At 42.8% G+C, this 23,975-nt stretch overlaps 1 protein-coding gene across 7 annotated transcripts in view; it reads right to left on the bottom strand.

Moving 5' to 3' along the window:
- The window catches only part of TPK1 (thiamin pyrophosphokinase 1), a 313,127-nt gene that overhangs the window by 156,813 nt on the left and 132,339 nt on the right, over positions 1-23,975 (bottom strand). For all 7 annotated transcript variants that reach the window (XM_055708511.1, XM_055708515.1, XM_055708509.1 and 4 more), the window contains one exon: positions 6,320-6,392. In XM_055708511.1, the coding sequence (XP_055564486.1) occupies positions 6,320-6,392 (73 nt within the window). The remainder of the gene's footprint in view (positions 1-6,319; positions 6,393-23,975) is intronic.

The raw sequence follows: 23,975 nt of genomic DNA on the forward strand, positions 1-23,975 counted from the left end.
GAATAAGAAACCCACATAACCCAAACCACCTACACAACTCACTTGGCTACACGATCTTGACAAGATCTTCAATGTACTATTCAAGATTGGAACCATTTTATGAAAGCTCCCATCGAATAATTACAGAACTAAGACATACAGAAAGCTTCCAGTCCAAACTGCATATACAGTCCTATTCAGTTTGAGCTATTCACAACAGGACCATCCCAGCCCTATAAATCATTTTCCCTTGATGAACCTCTATCTTTATTAAAACAGTGAGGCTCTTTCAGTGAATGTACATCAGTAGAAAAAAAATTACAACTTGATTGTAAGACCAGGCGCCACTGGGCACCCTCAACACATCAGAAGCTGAACTGGGATTCGCACAGCACTTTTTAGAGTTGTCAGAGATGCCTTCAGCAGGACACATAAAACAAGGGGTTGCTTGAAAGCTTAAGGCATGATTGTCAGGTAGGAGTAGCCTGTTCAACAGCAGTGTTTCAGATCCACCTACACAAATTTTACAGCTCCTTTTGAAACCTTAAAACCTCTCACAAAGGAATCAGGCCCTAAAACGAATCGTGTTTTTCCTGGAAAAATTTTCAGTCTAACAAGACTGCTTTAAATGAGTTAAGCTTCTTAAAGTCCCATTCTGTATCAAAAACTACTTTCAGAAAAAAAAAAACCATTTAGGTATGAAAGTTAATTTTTAAGTCGCAGAAAAATTCAATGGTTTTGCAAGTATTTAAATTGTAATAATACAACAGAGAGAAATCAGTTAACAATGTGAATTACTAAAGTTATTCAAAACTTTGGGCTCAGAAAGCAAGCAGGGAATATGACAATAAAATACACAGTTTATCAAGAAAGTGTAGAAATTAGATGTACAAGTACTACTTCAATGCTACAAATACATTTTGTAAATCTAATTATAGGAGCATCGTCACAGAACATAAAGACAATACCCACACCACACCTATTAAGCAGTTCTACAGCCTTGATAACCATTAAACCCTGGAAGTGTAGTAGAAAAAGGAAAGGCAAAGTGCTACAGCTGCAGAACTGCCTGGAAAAATAAGTAGCTGTATGTGGCTTAAAAAGAAAAGAGAATAGGAAAAACAGTGAACTTGTAAATAACTTTACAGCATTTAATTACAGATCTGAAGCAGAGCCTGCTAAGTCTACAGAAGCCTTTTATAGCACATGAAGTTTGCTCAGCAGAAAAACCAAACTAGATTTTTAATAAATAGTGTAATCTAGATTTCAAAGGGCACTGGATTCAACCTCCTGCTTCTAGGCAGAAGTACAGACTTGGTGTAATTTTAGATAATGACTTTGGTCTCAAAGCTTCAGAAACTAAGCCTTGTTTGAGGCATAACAATACAAATGGCTGCTTTAACTTCAAAGTAATGTCTAAAAGGTTTCAATAATAGAAACATTCAGCAAAAGCAAGAAACAGATGAAACTGCAATGACAGAAATATCACAAGTCGTCCCTGCTTTGTCCAGTGTCATTTCCAATGCACTCCAGACTACACAGGGAAAGACCGCCACTGCAATTATTATGGGATCATATGAGCATGCATATTTATAATAAAAGAACAAAAACTCTTCTCAATACCTAACAATGACAGAAGATATATGGAATAAAGAATATTGACTTGTTAGTCTTTATAGTTCCTTTACAGTGCAATATGATTTAAAAAGGAAAATTTAAACATGATACTCCATTTCCAGTTGTGGTGCAGTGTTATCCAGTTTTAACATTACTTAACACTTCAAGAAATGGGGGAAATACTGATTTTTTTAATATAAAGAATAGAAGACTACAAGTACCTACTTGACAAGCCAAAGAAGCAAACCCAAGACTGCAGGAAATAAAGAGCTGAATAACCTCTGATGTATGCTTACTTATCCTCTCCCAAAAGCCTAACACACCTAAGCCGTCACTTACACATCCCACTCATAAGCCTATTACTTTCCAACACAACTGAAAAAAAAGCACTTTGGCCTTTAGATCTCTTCATTAACTATGTCATGCCACACCTATCAGAGAAAAAATGGATTTATTCGCTTCATGTTTGTGAACTTTAGTTAAATAAGGTTCCCTGACACAATGGCGATAACCCTCCTTAAGGGAAAATGGAAACACTTATCACATAATCCTTGCTCAACTGAAAATGCCAGAGGAATTGGCTTAAAGATATTCCTTCCAGCAAAAAACCTTTGGCTTTGGGAATCTGTATGATGTGTTTCCTGTAGTGGCATATATCTGTTCTTGCTATCGTCACTTAAATGAGATAGAGAACCTTCCAAGCCTAGCAGCAACATCCTGGCGTGAAGCTGTCCTTGCTTCATGATGATGATGCAACTGCTTATAGACAATACCTTACAGAACCATAATTCGTTTCACACACTGAGCTTAATACGCCCCCTTCTTACTCAGCACTGCAGTAGGCTGTCTTTGACAAACACTTGTAAATGAGTATGTTTTATAACTCAATAATTAATGTCCATAAGCTTTACTATGAAAAAGTAGCTCCCCTTAACCAGTGGTGTGCTATCTTCAGATAGGCAAAAATAGTCATGATGTATTAATTTCTGTCAATACGGGTAGCTTCTATTAAAAGAAAGGAAAAAATAAGTAATAAAGTTCACTGGCACTCCATTGTAAATATAATACGTAACAGAACTATCAAGCATGTTTCTAAAAAGCACAGACAAACTTACCTTCAGCTTCAAAAACACAAAGAAAAAAATAAAGAAAAAATAATCACTTTAATTCTAGGTATAAATTAAATCATCACATTTTCCCCATCCCACGCAATTGTCTTGAGTTGCTGACAGACTAGGGTTAGTAATGACTTAAGAGTGTAGCTATAGCTTTAGCTTCCAAATTCAGACTTTCTGCAGAGAGTATTTTACACTGTAGTGTAGATGTTAATTTTTTGGTGCCACTTGGTTTTTTCCATGTGTACCTAAATGTAACTTATCCCCAGATGTTACACAAAGGAACCTCCAGCTCCTCCACCACAGCTTGCCCTTCCCTTCACCTGGCACATGAATCTACAGCAACCCATTCAAACTTAAGCGACAGAAAAGTTGGCTTGACTATTCCCTGTGCATCACAGATAAAGGCAGATGGGAGTGCAGAGGGTGAATACCTCTCAGCACTTGCTGCTTGTTTCACTTTCCTTCATATTCACTCTATGCATGTGACAGCTTCTCATTTCTGCTGGCCGTAATGAATTACTCTGTTATACACATACAAAGGAATGCAGACACAAACACCATCACCACCCCCTGCCCATTTCCTTGCAGGTCACGGCAATATTACAGCCAGACAGCAGAGCTTTTGACTTACCCCACGTAGGTGCCTTCAAAAAGCGTCACCTTTCCTTTGTGTAACATCTGGGGATAAATTACATTTTAGGTACACATGGAAAAAACCAAGGGGCACCAAGAAATTCAAATCTACACTACAGTGTAAAATACTCTCCGCAGAAAGTCTGAATTTGGAAACTAAAGCTATAGCTACACTCTAAGTCATTACTAACCCGAGTCTGGCAGCAGCTCAAGACAACTGCGTGGGATGGGGAAAATTCAGGCAGGACAGCCTGCTGCCTGGTGGAATGGGAAAGGTGGCTTGGCAGCAAATGGAGCAGAAACGTTAGGAATGCTGACAGAATATTCTTATTTGGTGCTGATGACCTAATGCTTACCTAGATGCACATTTCAAAGGAAAAATAAATATTTTGTTGCCTGAAGGTAACATGTTCAACTTCAGAGAAGCCCAGCTAACTAATGACATTCTTGGTACTGACGTAGGCAATTGAAATGGAGAAATAAAATAGCACATGACAAATGTATGTGCTTGCATGTAATCCTGTGTGGTAGGAATAGTTCAGGCTTCCCAGTCAAGCAAGGGTGACGATTTGAAAGCAAGACTGGGGAAGGGGAAGGCTGCAGGTGCATGCAAATGCCAAAGTTATTGGCAACCAATATTGAAAGCTAACATGCAAAAGGGCTTTATTTTGTGCAGGGCAACACCAATCAGTTATTAGCAGGTGGGATGACTGTGGATTCTCATCCACTTGCTTACTGAAAACAGCAACATCACATCAGCCTAAGCTTTGCTACTACAGTTCTTCCATTTTCCTATTCATAAAAGAGAAATGCTTAATACAGCGATATTATCTCCTGATAATGGCTTACCCGGTCCCTGGGTGCAATCTGCAGGCGGGTGAGGGAGTGCTTTGGTGAGGGAGGAAGGACAGCGCAGGAAGCCACCCTAAGTCCCAACGTGACGCCATGCTTCCCCAAGCCAGTGGCCCTGCACCCATCTACTCACCTGAGGCTCTCTCACAGCCTGTTTAAGCAGTCCTAACCTATTTTGGGTCATCAACACAGAGCACATTGCCAAATGACAGTGACTGAAAATCACCTGGAGTACAAAGGGTGCTTTACTGGGCAAGATACTTTACAAGAAAAGCAGCATACCTGTCTCTCCAAATTCTGTGGTTTACTACATTATTTTCTCAAGGCTTCTTAAGATACTCACCCATATTTACCATTCTAATTTTCCGACTACACAAGTTTAATTTAAAAAAGCAAAAAAACCAAAAATTTTTTTTCCTACCATGTACACCCAAACTTAAAATTCTAAACTTAAACTGTGTTTCCCTCAGTCATGTGCAAGGACACCAGGCAAGGAATATGTAGGCTAGATTATACCCTTCGGTACACCTTTACAATCCTGATGAAACACTGCTTTCTTTACAGCCTACCAGCCCAGCACTCGCATGGGTGTATCAACTCCGCATGAAGCAGAAAGTTCACTGCGCTTTCACAGAGAAGATGTAAACTGCACATCAAAGTCAGATACGATGGAGCTGACAAAAGGGATGCAGTGGCCAGAAGAGTAATCCCCATGAAAAAGTGTAATACCAGTTTAGCTCTGCCTATCCCTTCCCCTATTCTACTGTATTCCTCCCCCTCCTGCCTCTTCCCCCTCCCCTCTCTCTGTCCAGCCACCCTTAACCTGCATTCTCTAGTAGGACTCACCTACCTACAAACACACAGTTTATATAAGCATTAACGCCACCGTCTGTGCTGAACAGAGCCATGCAGTTTCCCCATTAACTCACAGGTCATGAATTTCCAGGCTGTGATGAACAGCATTAATCCAAAGCTTTTTATTTTATTTTCACTTCCCCAGCTGTAACCCAAAGCTTCCCGAGCATTTTTCTTGAGCTGTTCTCCCAGGATGGACGGCCATTCCACACTTCTCCCTTCCAAACAAATGAGGTAGAACAACCCACACAGTCCTCAAGAGAGGGACTAAACCCCAGTCCTACACACTCCTCGAGCCCTCCCTGCACTGTTTGAAACCTTTTGTTCTAACCATTTGATCCCGAGTCCATTGGGGAAGATTTTTAGGCAAATTTCAGCCTCACACATTAAATTAGCAGCCGACGTATCACAGAACTTTGAGTCCTGCAGTTCACAAGGATCAAACGCTTCCTGCTCTCGCAGGTTCAGCCTACTGCAAAGGTGCGCTGGCACTCTGAGTCAAACTCTGGATTCACAAAACCTGCTGTCCAAGGCACGAGGGTAAAGCACTACGCTCAGCACAGGCAAGCAGGTGGAGCATCAAATACCAAATAGCTAAAGGCAAAACTTTGAGCCCTAAGACCTAAGAAATGCAAGTTTACATTCATGTTGCTCACTAGAAACACAGTGGCTACACTGGGAATAAATTAATGTATACAGGAATTTGTCCAAAAACCCATTAAGGAGGGTGCTCCTGTAGTGAAGTAGAAGTAGTCGGGGCGTAATTCAATGCTTCAGTGGGTGGTGAAAAAGGCAGATGTCTCCATCTGCAGCTTCCTGCTAAAAAGGTAAAGTTGTATCATGCAAAAATCACACAGAGAAACTCACTCTAGAAAGTCCATGGGTGCCAGCCATATGGGCATCATGGGACATAAATCTTTATTGCTCTGTATCTCACCAAGCAAAAAAAGTCACAGATTTTTCAGGAAGTTTTACCCTAGTTTCTAGTTGCTATAAACTCCAGCAAAGTACAAGCTATGTCTTGAGCTGGTGGTATGAAACTGCACCCTACGCAGGACTCGGGCAGTACCGCACCTCCCGTGTTTACTGTAAGCATTAGTAGGGTGCCAGGCAGAGCACAAAATCTGAGCTTGGAAGGTGCCTCACAACTGAAGCCTCAAAGAAACCAATGGAGCCAGAATCACTTAATGACCAACCGGGACACTAATGGGTTGGATCCTACAATGCTCTACCACACACAAACTCATCGAAGAGATTTAATTTACCTTGACCTTGTAGTACTCCTTGACTTCAGGCTGAATGGAATCAAAATCACCACTGATGTAATCAGGCAAGAAGCTGAAAGGAAAGCAATGAGCAGTGAAATGAAAAATTAATCCATCTTACTACATTTAATATTTATTTTCTCAAGAGCACTAAGGGGTACAAGCATTAATCTCTCAAGGGACTAAAAGTTATTTAAAAGCACGTTAAAACAAGAGTTGATATGAGGTGACACTAAATAGGGTAACAGACAAACTAAATCTGGTAAATCTAATGTCCCTTCTTTGCTGAAGGAGCTTTACATTGCTTCATTGCTTAACACACCTCCCTGGGTCAGCAAAGCAAGACTTGGATCTGCACAGTTCTAGAAAGAGAACTCTCAAACATCTTTCGAAGTATCATTCAGTCAGCAAAGTATTTGAAGAAGTATATCCGAGTGCTGTACATCAAGCCTCAGAGGGTATTATTTATCAGAAAATGATGATGATGTTGCTTCTTGGACAGCTGGCATGCCACAAATGTTCCACAGATTTGTATTTTAGTTGTTAACTGATGTCATCTGGTTTCTGCTCTTCTTGATTATTAAAAATACTCCCCCACAAAAACCAGAAACCAAGTACTCAGTGATTTTTAAGTCACATCTTGGATGTACAAAATGTGTATTAACTTGAATTAAATCCCAACCATCATTTTACAGTAACACTGCTGCAAAACTCACAGAAATAATGTTGTGATATTTATCTTAACCTGCTTCTTGTAGAGCAGAATGCTTCAAAATATTTACTGCATAAATTCTTACCAAATTCATAATGAAACATCAACTGCCTTACAGAAAGAATAGTTTAGGAGATTTTTTTGGAAAAAAACAAAAACGAAAACAAAAACCAGAAAGATCCACCACAAAGAGAAATACAGCTTTCCATCTGGCACAACTCCTGGAGTTTTAAGCAGCAGCTAAGAAGACAGGTGAAAGTGTTGCCACTGCTTCAACAGATAAGGCTGAATTGAGTTTTGAAATTAAAGCTGTGATTTCGGTGTTTTCTAACAGATTAAACACAGAGCTTCTCTTTTCCAAGGTTACTACACTTTACAAGGGGTGTGACGGTTCATCAGCAAATTAGCGTACAGCTCAAGCTGAGTTACGAGGAATTGGGCAAAGAATACTGGGACATATTTTTCTTCTGCATGATTTCAGAAGAATGCTGCAGGTCTACAAACATCAGTAAAACTTTTTAAAACCTCACATTCTGGCACCGTTCAAAGATTTCAAGTGGTCACTGGCCACCATTTCCTTTGAAAACCAAAAGCTGCTCCAGCAGAAGCCGATAAGTACAATTGTTGTGTTAGTTCACAACCAATGATGGCATTTCAAATTCCCTGCTCTCTGCTGTTACTGAGGCTGTTATAAAAGGATATGTTCTAAAAATAATCTTTCCAAACGTGATTCTCCCACACTCAGAGCGGGGGGAAGGGCATTCCCTTCTGCGTTGGGTTTTATTGAGGAGGCAGAAACCAGCTAAAAGAAATGCAAACGCTCCAGTACTCTACTTCATACACCCAAGACAGTATAGCTCAAAACCAGCAAAAACTAAACAGAAAATTAGATTTGCTCCTTTGTCGAGATCAACCTTTTCAACATACAAAAAAATATTGCATTTTCAAAATTGAGATTTTAATTTGCTGCCTTTGTACCTTTCCACAAGTTTCCCAACCAAATATTTACTCAATACAGCAAGCCTAAAAAACCTACAGGTATTCTCTTTCCATTCATTATTTTCCTTTCATTTCTTTCTGATGGAAACAAAGACGTTAAGAGGAAGCTTGCTCTAGGTGTCCCAGTGGCGGCCCTGACTGCAAGCCCCAGCAGTGTCCCAGCCGGCTGGGCAGGAGGAGCCACAGCCCAGCTGCCACAGCCAGCCCGTGTGGGACCACACAGGCATCCACTCTGATTAAAAAGCTGATCTCCTGAAGTTGTTTAACTTACTGAAATGCAGCCCGTAAAGTCCAAAAGTGTCTTTGTCATTTTTTTTTCCTTTTTTTTTTTGCTACAGTAACTACAGACTGCAGTGCTTTTAAATCACAGAATCATGTAGAATAATGGAATGGGTTGGGTTGGAAGGGACCTTAAAGATCATCAGGTCCAGCCTGCTGCCACGGGCAGGGACACAGGCCACCAGCCCAGGCTGCTCCCAGCCCCGTCCAGCCTGGCCTTGGGCACTGCCAGGGATGGGGCACCCACAGCTGCTCTGGGCAGCCCCTGCCAGCGCCTCGCCGCCCCCATGAGAAGGAGTTTCCTCCTTACAGCTACTCTAAATCTTCCCTCTTCCAGTTTAAGGGTACTAACCCTTGTCCTATCACTACAGGCCTCTGGAAAAAGCCCCTCTCCAGGTTTCTTGTTGGCCCCTTTAGGTACCGGCAGGCTGCTGTAAGGTCTCCCCGGAGCCTTCTCTTCCCCAGGCTGAACAGCCCCAACCCTCTCAGCCTGTCCCCACAGCAGAGGGGCTCCAGCCCTCTGAGCATCTGTGTGCCCCTCCTCCAGGCTCGCTCCAACAGGTCCATGTCTGGGGCCCCCAGAGCTGGATGCAGCACCACAGGGGGCGTCTCATGAGAGCAGAGGGGGAGAATCACCTCCCTCAACCTGCTGGTCGCGCTGCTTTTGATGCAGCTCAGTTCTCCCGAGCATTTCAAGAAGCATAACTGGGAGCAGAATTAGCCAAAAAAGTATATTCTCAGAATCAAATGCACCTGCACAGATTTTGCTCTCATCCCAAATAAAACCATATCCATGACAAAAGCTAGCTGAAGTTCTGTCTGAATTTTTTACAAGCAAAAGAAACACAAATTTCAGTTGCTCCTCTGACACGCTCTGTCAGGGCTCCTGGCCATGCTGCCTGAATGCATCTCCTCTGCCAGGAAACATGTTTCAAACGACCCCTCTAAATTGTTCACTTGTAGCCACCACAAAGCCAGAAGTGACTAACAGAGAATAATGAATTGTGGCTGGGAACTTCAAAATTGCAAAAAGTCTAAGCCTCACATGAAGGTACATGAAGAGAAGAGTTCTTTCCTCTCTTCTCCTTCAATATTATAAACACCAGAAACAAGGAAAATTCAGAAAGTCACTCCTATGAACAAAAAAAATAAAATCCATCATGAGTAAATCTTGACTTCTACTGTCTGCCTCACAAACATCATAAAATGTTTCAGCTTTATCTTTGGAGGACGGCTGCTCTTTGTAGCTTGCTGACTACACGGACCCGCAAGAGCAACCCAACATTCAGTCAAGAGCCAAAAGCTGCACTGGACTTGGTCCTCCTGAATTCTGCAGAATAGACTGGTTGATTCAGGGGAGCAGAACTGAGTCAAAGCTCTTCTCCAATTCATACAAGTAGAGAACAGCCATCATGTGAGAAGTTGTCCCAGCCTGACTAACTTCAGCGCTAGCTGACACAGAACAAGGGGAAATAGTTGAGAGGAAATATATATGGAAAACCCCCTCATACTAAAGTAATTTAAGAATATTTTGTAATAGTTGAATTTCACTTGTTTGCTTTGGAATAGTTTCGTATTTACCACAGAGGACAGACTAACCCAGGAGAACAGGCTCTGCAGAATCACATCTCAAACTTACTACTATGTGAGCAGAGAAAATTCTGTCAGAAAAACGTAACAAGAAAGGCCCCTCCACAAGATTTAAAATCGCTGCCCTTATTTAAAGTACAGATTAAAAATAGGTATTATATTAGTCTAACCCATGATTTCCTACCCTCTGACCTCAAATTCATGAATAATTCCTATTCTGTAGCATAACCGTATTGAAGATGACATTATTTTAGTGACATATATGGCACATATCCTTTAGCAAAGGAGGTTATCTTCTTGCCCATGATGGCAAAAGATGTCTTTAATTCCTTTTCAAAGTGCAATTTAAAATTTTAATTTCTAAACAGTTCAGATGATGCAGCCTACTGGGTTTCAGAACCATGTTTTACCAGTCTTATTAGCTATTAATTATCACTATGCAGATAAGGTCATGACCAGCTCAGCTGGCTTGATTCTCTGCTGCTTCACACTGACATTGATCAGGAGAGAGCCAACTCCGCAGTCCTAATAGGGCTAAGAGTATAAAATTCCTGTGAGATCAGTCTAGTCTACCCAGCCTTTTCTAGAGCTGTCAAGCAGCAAAATGCCATGCACTGCGCAATACAAAAATCCCCAGAGCCTTTGGGCCAGCCAGAGGTTTTCTTTCTCTTCTCATTCTCTTTCCTTTTTTTGGGGATGAGGGTTGGGTTGGGTTGTTTGGTGGTTGTTTTGTTTGGGTGGTTTTTTTTTTTCCCTGTAGTATTTCTTTTCTTTGTTGTTTCGGTTTTTGTTCTCATCGGAGTATTTTAGAGCTATACAGAATCCATCTAAAATGAGTATGGTGTCAGGAGGGCCAGGATTGCTTTCAGATAAGGACCTAAAGGCACTTCCATAGCAGCCTGCTTAGGTTTCATGTATATAATATTAAAAAAAAAAAACAACAAACAAACAAAAACCAAACACAAAACCTCCCAGAGTTTCAATATGAAACCTTTAACTAGCTTACCAAGGAAAAACAGCACTATTTCTGAGCAGTTTTGAGGTGGATCCCAGCTAGGGGATTTATCCAAATTGGATAAAAGCTGAATGTTTCCTGAACAGCTTTATGAACCCCCATGACATTGAGCTGGAGAGCAGGAAAAAAATAGATTCCAGAACGTTTGCCATAGTTTCAAGATACACTAATGAAATATTAGTCACCAGTATGATAAAACAGTAATCGACTCTTACCATAGACACAGATTACAAAATAAATATAAGGTACTTAAACTCTGAGGTCCTCATGCTAAGTAAGCACAGCTATGCCTCGTTTGCCTTTAAGAAACGCATCTAATGGATACAGCTTAATTCAAGAAGCAATTTTGTTTTTAAATAATCAACACTAATGAAGAAGGTATTAAATTTAAAACATCAGAATACTTGGCTCTTTGTTCACTCACTTTGAGAATTCAGTCTGGAGTTGTAAATATGGCTTTTTATATAGTTATGAAAAGGAAAAAAAACAACCCACAAACCACAACAAAACCAAAAAAACAACACAGCACACCTTAGCAGTTTAAAATAAAAAACCGTGCTGCCTCCTTAAATAAATTCCTCTGACATAATTGTTCAGTTCTATCATTAATTCAAAGTTACAGTTCCCTAGTACTATTGACTTTTCTTGGGATGTAGCTCCTTTAGCACATAATTGCCTGCAATTAACCTTTTTTAAACAAATGTTAACATCAGAGACATGAATGTTTAAAGGCAGTATCTGTGGTACCCTTTGCTTCCTTCAGTTACAGCACAGAAAACAATCTCATGCAGACAAGCTGTACGTGTCCCTGCTGTATCGTTCCAGGGCACAGAGTGGGCTCCCTGTGCTTTTTTTTTTTTTTTTTTCCTGCTACTAAAAATAAATTTAAAACTGGTGTCTTTTACCTGGGACTAACAGACAGACACAATCTACTTCCCAGCAGAAAAAAATACAGTGAAGATAAAATGCTACAGACTTAACATGAAGCAAAGTCACTGAAATCAGCATAGACTTTTAAAAGCATCTAGTACTTGGGAATACAGAAGATAAAGGACTGTAAGTATTACTTCAGGATAAATATTAAGATCATAGTTTTTAAAAAAACCAAACAACAACCAACACAACAAACAAAAATTAATGCCTCCAAATCTATATTTGCTAAGTGTTGGTGCACTTCCAGCTCGCCCGCCTGACTGTAGGTCTTGACTGGAAGGGTAAGCGAGGGCTGTTCTCATCAGAAAGTTGTTGAGTCTGCTTAAATCTGTCAAAAGCATACTGTTAACTGCTGTGAAGATCAGTGTCTTTTCAACTCTCAGAGACAGGTACAGCACCAGCAGATGCCATTTATATTTTGCCTCAAAGCAGCATACACAGAGGACCCATCTAGATGCAAGCAGGGCCATTGCTGGGGAAAGGAGAGATGTTAGATTGCGAGATACATTCAGATTTAATGTCTATTCAATCTATAAATACCTTCTTGGTACTACCTGCAAGGTTACCACAAGTAAGGGGCACACCTAAAACTCAAAAGCCAAACGCTAAATACCAATGCAATTAACAAACTTCAAACTGACCATAAAGCATTTTGTTTTGGTTCACCTTGAACAGATCACACTAAGGATCCCATAACTTATTATCACCAGGCCTTTAAAAAACAGCTAAAGCACCGTCCTTACCTCCTTCACCCTCTGCTTCTTAATCAAAACTCTCTTGAAATCAGCTAGCTTACTTTTTTGGACTCCATGGTTCACATTCCTGTTATTTCAATCCACAAAGCCTCCCTTCTCCCTGTACAACACGGTGGCATTGACAACAATGCTGTGCTAGTTGCTGGAGGAATTCAGAAAGAAACAACAACCCCAACCCATTTGCCCATGCCTTCTTCAAAGACCTTAACAACCCCTAATGTTCATTAAGCAACTGCTTACACAGAACATAATTCCTAAACAATATTTTGTACATTACAATAAACCCAGATGAGTTTTAACACAATTAAAAAAAAAAGGCGGGGGGGTGGGGGTGGGTGGGACACACCCACCCCCAACAGTACTGCAGACCCCAATTTAGCAAAGAAAGTGAGTATATGCATACATTGAGGCATACACAGCAGGTTCACATGCATCTTTGTCAGAGTTCTTGGCACAGAGTGTTACCAAACCTATGGATTACAGTCTGGTAGCTTTGTGGTTAAAGGTACCTGGCAAGATCTGGCAGCCTTGGAGAACAGCCTCTTTTCTCCTTACTTTTCAAAAATTTACTGTTAAAGAGCATAAAAGTATTATTTTATTTGCAAATGCTATGATTTAAAGAAAAAGATAAAAGCCTGTGAAGATACGAGAGCAATAACGCATTCATTTATGCTTGCCTGGTATGCAGTGTCACCTTGCAAATAATAAAAAAAATATCTGAAATAAATTGGAGAATATATTACTCTCAGCTCAAACTACTATGCCAAGCATACATCAGGGGGACATCTTCTGCAGGGGACAGCCAACTCGCTCCCATTATCATTAACGAAAATCAAGCAGCTAATGCTCTGCCTCAAAACCTTATCCCTCAGTGACAAACAAAAGTGTTAATGATGGCTAAAACTGTTGCATTTTTCTTTTTAATTGTCAATATTTGAAACCACTCTCCAGTTACAATCGATGCAGTACAACATAAAGCAATGCTCTGAGATTTAAGAACTGCTCACTTGTTTTCTACGATGCTGAACACTCTCTGGTGTTCAGGTAAGTACAAGTACTTCAGGAAAACCCCAGTGTGCACAGGACAAGCAACTCCCAGAGACTGCTGCTTCTGTGGCTTCTTTTTTATTGTTTACAGACTGATGCATGGCTTAAAATGAAGGATGCGTGACTGCAGTGTTGTCGCCATCACCTCTGAGCCAATTAAAGTTGAAATTGTTCAGCACCTCTCAGAAGAAACTCAGCATCTCACAGGCTCAAACACCACCTCTTGCTGTTGGATCCTTGGCAAAAGGAATGAAGAAAGGGGTGTGTGTGTTTGTGTGTGTGTGTGTAAGCTGTGAGTTTTCATCCTTGCACAGGGCAGCATGGCTTAGGGTGGCTTATTAATCCAGTGCCTGAATAAGCACCAGTGCCTCAGCACGAGCCACTCACGAGCACATGATTTTGAAAGCTGGGGAAGCATAAGTACGCATCCAGAAGTGCCACTCTGGTCTTCTAGGACACCAGGCCAGAGAAAAGGGAGGAGAAGAGCAGCAAGGTAACCACAGCTCCCTCAGAGAGGGGAAGGTATCTGGCTAACTGAGAAGATACAGGACGATAAGACACCCAAAACTGTTTTCCCTCTTTTCAAGTCAAAGCAACCGATGGCAGAATTTGCCCTAAAAATTGAGGAGAGACAGCCATTACCTTAGAGAATGGTAAACTGTTCATTATCACCATTTTTGACTGCATGTGAGGAATCAGAGGGGTTGGATCTAAAACTTAGACGAAAGCAGGGACAAAGCACACAAACTGCAATTTAGATACTGGTCTCAAAAAGGCAGCACTAGAAGCCAGAGCCAGCTCAGGGCTTCTTCATGGCATGCCACTTAAGCTGGATTTTGCTGCTACAAAGTGAGAACAAAATTTTTCAAGGCAAGAGAAACAATTTCTCTTCTTTCCCAGACAAGCTAGAAACACACATATTACATTTTTTCCTCCTAATTAGATAGTTATGATGAAACCCTACAGTGTGGCTTGAAAACTCATTATACGGTTTCAAAAGTCAGGTTTGATGACTAGTATTTTAACTCTATCTGTCCTTTCTGTCAACTTTCACACCAGTAAGAACACTTAAAAGTCAAGAACAACCAAACAGTTACATGTGCAAGACGTTCACTGGGATTTCACTGCTTCCATAACTCACTCACCCTCACCTGAGTACCTGAAGTACCTGCCCTGAGTTTAGCATTTCTTTATGTACTTCCAAAAACTTCCAAAACATGCAGGAGGGGCTGAATTCGAAGAAGCCCTTTGCTTCTTCAGGGCTTGAAACTGCAGCAAGTAGCTTGTAGTAGAAATCCTTTAGAGCCCTTTCCACACAATGACTCACAAGTGCTATGAGAAAAGATTTAACCCCTTACTGAGCAACAGGCAAGGAGCAATCTGCAGGTTTTCAAAAGTCTTAATTATGCTTCTTAATTATGTGCAGTTTCTTTTCTGATTTCCATGTACAGATCATATTATAGATTAATTTTTCTGTTTCATGGCCAGAAAAGAGACACCTTGACACCTATCTATAAGGAGGATGACCAGTCATAAAAGGTAAACTGCTACACAAAAATGTATGAAAAGACACCTACACAGAAGACATGAAGCCTTAAGGAGGAAACCAGAACATCTGATGACAATACAACTACTGAAAGACAAAGGTGACTCCCATGTCGTTAATGAAGAGGTCTTCTGTCCTGCTAACTGCCCACAGAGCAGCAACTGAGCAAACTTCTGACCCTTTGGGTTTTTTGTGAGGATGTGCTTGAGTACCTTAAATATATTAATAAAATCTCTTCAGGTTTTGAGCCCTTACACTAAGGTACATAACATTTCGCAGAGAAGCAATGCACTGAGGATGCTGAAAAACACTTGGGCTACAAAAAGGAACAAAACATATCACTTAATCTTTTTGGGGAATGGAAGCCCACACAGCAAGGACCAGAGAAAAGACACATAACGGCAGGCAGCTGTTTGAAGTCTGTTGTCTCTGTATGGCTGAAATTTGGTAAGTCCCTGGGAGACAGAAGTTTTATTAAATCTTTCGCTGCTGACCTCTGCGGCAGGTTCTCTGGAACTGACAGCGAACCAGGATACTCTACTGGCATTAACATTTCAAAAGGTACCTGGCACCTCTTCCCCAGCACAGCACAGAAGCATTAATTAGAGAGATAGCAGAAGATAAATGCGCATACAAAATGAGAGTCAGCCTCCATTTGACACTGAGTAACCTTTACCAAAAAGCATCCTCACTTTCATCAGGCTAACTCAAGGAAGTATTGTCCCATTTCTCCACGATTCAGCAGTACAATGTATGACCCTATTTGTTTTCTGGAACTTGTAATTTCAACATCATCGTACTGCAAAGTTTAATAGAAATTCTTTTAAGGTTAGTACTAACTGCAAAAGTGAAACGTAGGCCTTAGGAGCTCCAAAGGAACCGGTAGAAAAGTGTTTAATATACTAGTTAGTGTCCCTGTCTTCAGTGGGATGGAGCACCACAGCTGGGTCAGGCTTCTGCAGCTGGCAGGGATCCTATGCTAATCCTCGTCCTGCCCTCCTCACAGCGTCACCACTCCTACAGATCCGAAGCACAAGTATGGATATTGTAGTCTGCAAAGCCTGCACATTTACCATTATGAACACATACAAGCAGTTCTCTCTTTCTCAAGTAAGAGAAGAGGCATTCAAACAACCATTTTAGTGAGCAGAGCTGCAATTCAAATGCCTCTGATAAAGCTCTAATTAAAGAATAAAAACCTCTTTTATAAAATCTTGATGTATGGCTGAAAATAAGAAACAAAAAAAAGCTTCAGCTCTCCTGTAAACATAAATCTGCCTTCTGATCATAACCTGATGTACTCAGTTGAAACAGTTTTTCTATCAAGGTTTTATTTGTTCTGTGTTTGAAGAGATAAAGACTGAAGGACTGACAAAACACGTTCATCTAATGAAAAAGCATCTCTCTCCTGCTGTTACCTCCTATAAAACTTTTAAACTACTAAAATGAACAGGTAAGTTTATACCTACGTTCTGCACCTTAATAAGACACAAAAAGATGTCTGGTTGACAGTGACTTGCTGGACTTAGGTTTTTATTTCTTTCTGCTGTTCATTAGCGACCAAACCTACATGTAAGGAAACCTGTGGCAGAGCCACCCTGGCCACTATACGGGCCGTCTGCTTTCCCTTGCCTCTCCCAAGCACAAGGAAATGTGTTAATCTTGCTGTTAACATCTTCCTTTAGCTTTGCTGCAGTCAGATTGCTCCTCCTGGCAGCCAGCATAGCTTCAATGCCTGCCCCCCACCCCCCAAAGAAACGGGCTTTTTAGACACTGGCCATCACCACCACAGGGGAGCTCCCTGCACCTCCCGGGATGACCCAGCTGAAAAGGGGAAGAGCAATGACACAGCCATAGTATTCCATATAAGGGTAGGAAATGCTTCTTAGGAGGAAAAAAACCGGAATTTTGCACTGGCTAAAGTGTGCCAAACCCTGAAAGGCCCTTCTTGTTTCTCAGAGCTTCCTTGGTCCCCCAAAAGCACCAGCTCAGAAGGTACAGTCTTCTCCTGGCTTCAGCTACTGCCTGACACTGGAGTAACTCACCAGCAGCTAACTGAGCCAGGAGAACTTAAGAGAAACTGAAAATCTAGTTTATATTAATTATTTCACCATTTAGCCCTCAGCTGCTAAATATTAAAACCACAAAGCAGGCTGTCGCTTCTCCAACATTCTCTCATACCTGTGCAGTGGCTATTGAGGCCACGCTGTCCTCATTTGACCTACCAGTATTTCACTTGCAGCTTATTAAACTGATTTTACCAAGGAAATACTGATCCTAAGCACAACATACAACAGCTATCACAACAATCACAGTACTCTGTGCTGTTTTTCTCTCTGGTACACACTTAGAAGTCCTAACTCTTGAGAACGAACTAACAGCAAATACATCAAGGCAGCACATTTTTGTGAGAAAGCAAGGTCTGTGAACAAGACATCTACCACTGCAAAGCCTTTGCTATAGAACTCACTAACAAGCATCAGAAACGTGCATCCCACGCTAAAGTCCTTTCTAGGTACCAGCCCTTCACACCTGCACACAGATGGCCTCACTGGGCACACGTGCGTGGCAGCTCTGCCCCCAGCGCAGGGAAGCTCCACATTGGCTCCCTGTGACAGCAGCACAGCCAGCAAGTCAGAACCCACAAGGAGTTCAATGCAAAACTCAGATTCAGAGGGAAACTGATACTTATATTCAGACTTTGTGGCTCAGAAGAGGCTGTAAAATTCATTTGTTACTTTTACCTCATTTAAAATTGAACAGGTTTCCAAATAATCTTTACTAAAAAAAAAAAAAAAAAAAAGTAAAAAAGAAAACCACAAAAAAAACCACAAAAACCCAAACACCAAGAAAGTGCAAGAATGGCCAAAAGAAATCAAAAGGACACTGTGAAGGGTCTCCAAGGCTACAAAGAGAACTGGGTTGACTGAAGTGTATATAAACCTGAGCGAGTGTTAAAACAGCTCAGAGATGGGCAGCAGAGTAGTTATGGTAGCAGTGGCTAGGCTTGTTTCCTGGACAATACCAGCTTCAGCTACAACGGCCTTAGCTGTGTTTGAGAAACCTCTGTGTGTGTATGCACCCACCTCCCGAGCCCATCCTCCAGGCTAGGGTGCTATAGTGTGTTTTCAGTAAAGCAAGTAGGTACGTGCCACAACCGCTATTAAGTTGCGGTGGGTTGATGCGGGCTGGGTGCCCGGTGCAGCCGAAGCTGCTGGAGCGCTCCCCTGCACAGCTGGGCGGGGGGAGAAAATATAACCCAAAGCCTGTGGGTGGGGGTAAGGGCAGGGAGATCGCTCAGGAATCACCATCACGGGCAAAACAGACTCGACTTGGGGAAAAAGAGTTTAATCTACTACCACTCAAATCAGGGCAGGGAAATGACAACTAAAATGAAATCAGAAAGACACCTTCCCCCCACCCCTCCCCCCTTCTTCCCAGGCTCAGCTTCACTCCCGGTTTCTCTCCCTCCTCCCTCCCTGGAGCAGCATGGGGGACAGGGACGGGCCAGCCCATCACACCTTCTCCCTGCCGCTCCCTCCTCACACCCTGCCCTGCCCCAGCCCCAGCCCCAGCCTGGGGTCCCTCCCAGGGGACACAGCTCCCCCCCAGGGGACACAGCTCCCCATGAGCTGCCCCAGCTGAGCCCTTCCCAGGGGCTGCAGCTCCCCATGAGCTGCCGCAGCAGCGTGGGGCCCCCTCGGGCGCAGCCCCCCGGGCACAGCCGGGGTCCCCCCTGGGGGCACAGGCCCTGCCCCAGCCCGGGCTCCGCTCCTCAGGGGGCCGCAGGCCCTGCCCGGAGCTGGCCCATCGCGGGCTGCCCAGGGGTCACAGCCCCCTGCCCGGGCTGCAGGGGGGAAGCTGATCCCCCGGAGGCTCCCCGGAGGCTGGGGGGCTCTATGGGCCAGGGGAGCCTCTGCTGCGGTGCCTGGAGCCCCCCGGCCCCCTCCTGCCCTGCCCTGGGGGCTGCAGGGCTGCGCCTCACAGTCTGCTCCTCTCTCCCAGCTGCAAGTTGTCACAGATTCCCCAGCCCTTCTTAACTATGTCACCCCGAGGCGCTGCCCCCGCGGCTGGGGGCTCAGCCCTGGCCAGGACACTGGTGGGCACGGGCTCCAAGGGGCACAGGGGAGCTTCCGGCATCTTCTCACAGAAGTCACCTCTGTAGCCCCCCTGCTACCAAACTGCATAAGCCCTTAACACCCAGCCGGTGATGGAAGCCATCTCCCAAACTCCTACAGCTCCAGCGGGCTGGTGGCATGCACTGCAGGGAGGGCTGGGGGGGAGCCTGAGTCAGCCCGCCGGGTTGTAGCTGCAGCACTTAGTTTACCGTCACTTCCCCATACAGGATTTACAGAGCACAAATGATAGCATTTAGGTAACCACCTACCTGACAAGTATCAAATAGAGGCAGGTCAATGTATAGATTTACTGCTTTGACATTCATACATGGCAATCACAGAAAGAACCACACACATGACTGAGGCATGAGAAACATTGCAAACGTACACGTGATACTACAGAGTGCTCTGTCCTCAGTCTTTCTCCTCCCCGACCCTCCTTTCCCTTTTCTTGCCTATGTGGGTTATAAACCCTCTCAGACAGAAAATCCCTCATTCTGGGTAAGTAGCACATAGTCCAGAGTCCCTGTCTTGGGGTCTGTACAATTAATTTTCTATCAAGTAGAAGAGCTGAAAACAACCTTTTAATGTAAACTCTGGTGCTGGTGGTGCCCTGCTTATTATAAGAAATGCTTAACAATACAGCCCCCCCCCCCCCCCCCCCATATCAACTGACATTACTATGATTAAAAAAATATTTATAAAGCCCTCAACTGCTATCCAACTATTATTGTCATTACCAGTTCCATTTAATCTTTTATTAAATTTCAACACACTAATTGACTTCTTTTATAGAATCAGAAATAGATCTGAAGGACACAGTTCTACCCATAAATAACACAAATGCAGTGATGAGCTCTTATTTAAAAGCCATTCCCTTTATATACGGTGATGGTAGCTGTTCTTGAGGGAAGACACTCAGAGGTCTGAGATCTCTGCTGCTGTGTGTAGCTGTTTACGGTACAGGAAGGGAGAGGAGAACTCTGAGCAGATGAAACATTGGAAATGCTCTAGAAGACTGGACACAGAGGAATTGAAAACCAGACACTCTGAATTTAGTGTGCATTGAGATGCTCTAGACCACCATAGGTGACATGATGTAGCGTAACCATCATTAGACATGTCAGTTAACTGAAGAGTGAAGTTCTGGCTGACAGTGTGGCCCATTCCTTCTATGTAAAATTCACTACTTGGTAATTATTATTTTTTTTCTCCACACCCACACATTTTAATACCAGCAGGTCATTAATTCCCAGGTTGATAAGTTTTTGAAAAATGTGTAAAGTTGGGAGGAATAGATCCGTCTGCCTGATAATGAGGTAAGGGACCCATATTTTACTGGAATGACACAGAAACTCTCACTGAAGTTACTTTTCCTAATTGTCCTCAGAGAGAAATGGAAAGTACTCCCGAAGATGATCAGAGAACTCCATTTCCCTGTAAGCAAACCCATCACCTAAATCCTAGGCTGTGAAATACCTGGTTAAGCTCAGATGCAAAACAAGCCTGCACAGCCAGTTACAGCCAGCCAGCTCGTAACTCACAGGAATTTGTACTTATGTGCCCAAAACAAGGCACAAAGATTTTGGACCGTTCCCCCCTCCAAACTCACCCCACACACTCCAGGACTTGCGGCACGCCTGCGCAAGGGAGCAATGGCTGCCGGGGCTCGTGCTGCAGCGCTTTGGGGGGGTCCCACCACCAGTGGTTTTTGCCAATGGCTCCCTAACATCCTAAACCACCCCCTCTCTTACCTAGGTCCGTGACAGAGAAGGGGGGGCGGTGCACAAAGTCCCCCTGCAGAGCTGCGGGGGAGGGGCCCAGCTGGGTCCCAGGCTCGGGAAGGGCGGCTGCAGCATCCATGAGCTGCGGGATAGAAGAGCAACAATTTCTTTTCAGTTGTACTCCCGGCTGGTGTCATTACCTGGAAAGGCTGATGTAAGGTAAAAGGAGCCTCAACTTTTACAGAATTTTTCAAAACGCAGGTTCCTGGATTTGTGCCCACCCTTTGTCTAGCCCAAGGATGAGTATGTATGAGCAGATTTCTCCATCTCTTTCTTTCACAAGGTGGGAAAAACAGTTTACAAAGGCAGTTTTCAGATAAACCAAAAAAAATAAATAATGAAAATTACTTCTAAAACACAGAAGTAAGGAACGAAAACTACAGCCTACTGGTAACCCATGTGTTTGTCCTCTGGATTCCTATAATATGTTCAGAGTTAAAATTATCCACTCTCCAGAGATAAGACTGGAGCAAGCCAGTGCATGAACGTCCAAATCAGCTGATTTACAAGGGGGAGAGGGAAGGGAATAAAGCAAAAAACCCCGACATTTGGATTGACAACTTGTCTGTGGCCCTGTGCCAAGATCCTGCCTAATACACTTGGAACATGCTGAAATATTAAACCCCAGAAGCACAAGAACTAAAAGGGAAATTTTGATGAGCTCTTAAATGGGGTCACGCACGCGCCTGTATTTCTGCTGGCGCTATTGGAAGGACTCAAAACTTGCCACTGCTTTTCCAGTGTGAATGTGGCAAAGAAAGCACTTTCCACTCTGATTAAAAATGAGATCCCGCAGAACGGGGAAGGCATCACCCTCCTGATGAAAGCCCTCTTCAGCATGTCGGGAATGCTATTAGAGTTCTTGAAACCAGTCCCGAGGTGTATTATGATCACATATATGCATGACAGCGCTGACCACTTAATCCCCCTTCTGTCATAGGCAAGTTGGAGAATAAAAATTACACGGACACCCAAGGGTATTTTATAATAGAATACTAAATAAAATAATAAATTTGCAGATTATTTTGGCTTTGCCTTGTGGTACTGCATTATATACCAAATATTCATGGCCTCTCAACTCATTACCATTTAATTACAACGCAATACCTTTCTTTCAGACTTAATTAACCTTTGAAAGGAGTTTGTGACCTTGGGACCCTCCTGTAACACTTGCAACATGCTGCTAGAATATTGCTTTGCCGGGAAGCACTTCCTTTAATGCTTAGATTTAATGAAATGCATGGGTTTTTATGGGGAACACACAAAATACAAGAACCCTGCATGTGGTCACTTAATGAACAAGAACTAAAGCATATAAATTACAATCATCAATTGATACTAGATTAACATTAAAACATGCTGCAAGGGTTTCCCCAGAGGACAGGCTCATTACAGCAAACATGATCATGGACACTCTTCCCTATTGCTTCCACTGCAGGGCAGAGAAGAGGGAGTAAGGAAACGAGGAGGGATTTGCCCATGTAATTCCAATTTGTTTAAGCCAGCAGAAGCTTAAGTACCCCACCAAGCCCAAGGACAGTGTAGCACAGTTCCAGCTCCTATCTTTGTCAGAAATTGGTGTTCAATCTGAAACACTTTGACTCTAAAGAAAGTCAGAGAGCAGTAACCTTTTCACAAGACGAGGGGCAGAACCACAGCCCGTACAGCTGCTTTCATTGCTTTGCTGCAAAGCTTGGAATGATGGATCAATGTTGGCCCCTTGCTGCCAATCAGAGCAGATGCTTGCAGAGGGGGTGTGGGTTCAGTAACTCACTTGCTAGCAGTGTTAACTCTTCAAAACGGATTCTTCACCATCCTAAGAATTCCCTCCGGGAGCTGACACCCCCTTCAATCCACGCATGCTCTTCACACGATTCCCTCCTGTACAAAACCATCCCAAAATCACATTATGCATGTTTCCCCCCTCCCCCTAAAATTAAAAGCATCAGAAAAAAAAGGCATGCTGACACTCGCATCTGTCACTTTCTTCATTACAAGTATTTGTTGTCAGATCTTACAGATGATGTTTTAACAAAAAAAAAAATGGCACTGAGTTGTTTACTGACTCTTTTTCAGTTGTATTTTTGGGACAGTCTGTCTTTCTCTTACCACTCAAAATACTTTAATGCACACAATTCCAATCTGATCTGTCACCAGCATTTAACATGCCTGCTGCAGCTTATAAAATTAGAAAACATCAATCCTCCCACAGATACTGCTGGAACTTGCAGAGTCAAATCACATTCTTTTGTCTTTACTACTACAGAGCCTGCTTTCTTTCTTTCTTGTGACAGAGTAACAGTTGCTCCACTGGAGTTATTAGATTGGTTTATTCCAGAAACTTTTCTCTTTTTCTGCTTTGGGGTCAAAAACAATTTCACTCCCTTCACATCCTTTTCCTTGTATCCTGTTTTTCTCCCTCCCAATTTTTGCCTTTTTTAGATTATGCCTGTGCCAACTTTCACCGAACCTATTCAGCTTTCCTGAACACCGAGGCAAAAGTCCCGCTGGCACAGAAGCAGCGACAGCCCAAGTTCTGTGTACCAGTGCAGAAAGGCTGTATGATTTCAAGCCCTTGCAGAGTGACTTCGCTTCTGCACAGAGGGGGTGACAACCATAGGCACTGCTCCCCACACTGGCCCACAGCTGGATGACCAGCACCCTGAATGAGGGCACTGGACTTGTAACACGCACCAATTGCAAAGGGGTGTGTGTGGAATAAATCACTCTGTTCACTCACTTATTTATAAAAACAACAAAAGTGTGTGTGTGTGGGGAGCCTACCTACAAATCCTGCTACCCTCATACTAAATATTGTGAGCTACGCCTGTATGCCACTCTCTTTTGTGCTGAACAAAAAGAGGTGACATTTTTTTAA

The sequence above is a fragment of the Falco cherrug genome, chromosome 4 (assembly GCF_023634085.1).
Source record: "Falco cherrug isolate bFalChe1 chromosome 4, bFalChe1.pri, whole genome shotgun sequence".
Lineage (NCBI taxonomy): Eukaryota > Metazoa > Chordata > Aves > Falconiformes > Falconidae > Falco > Falco cherrug.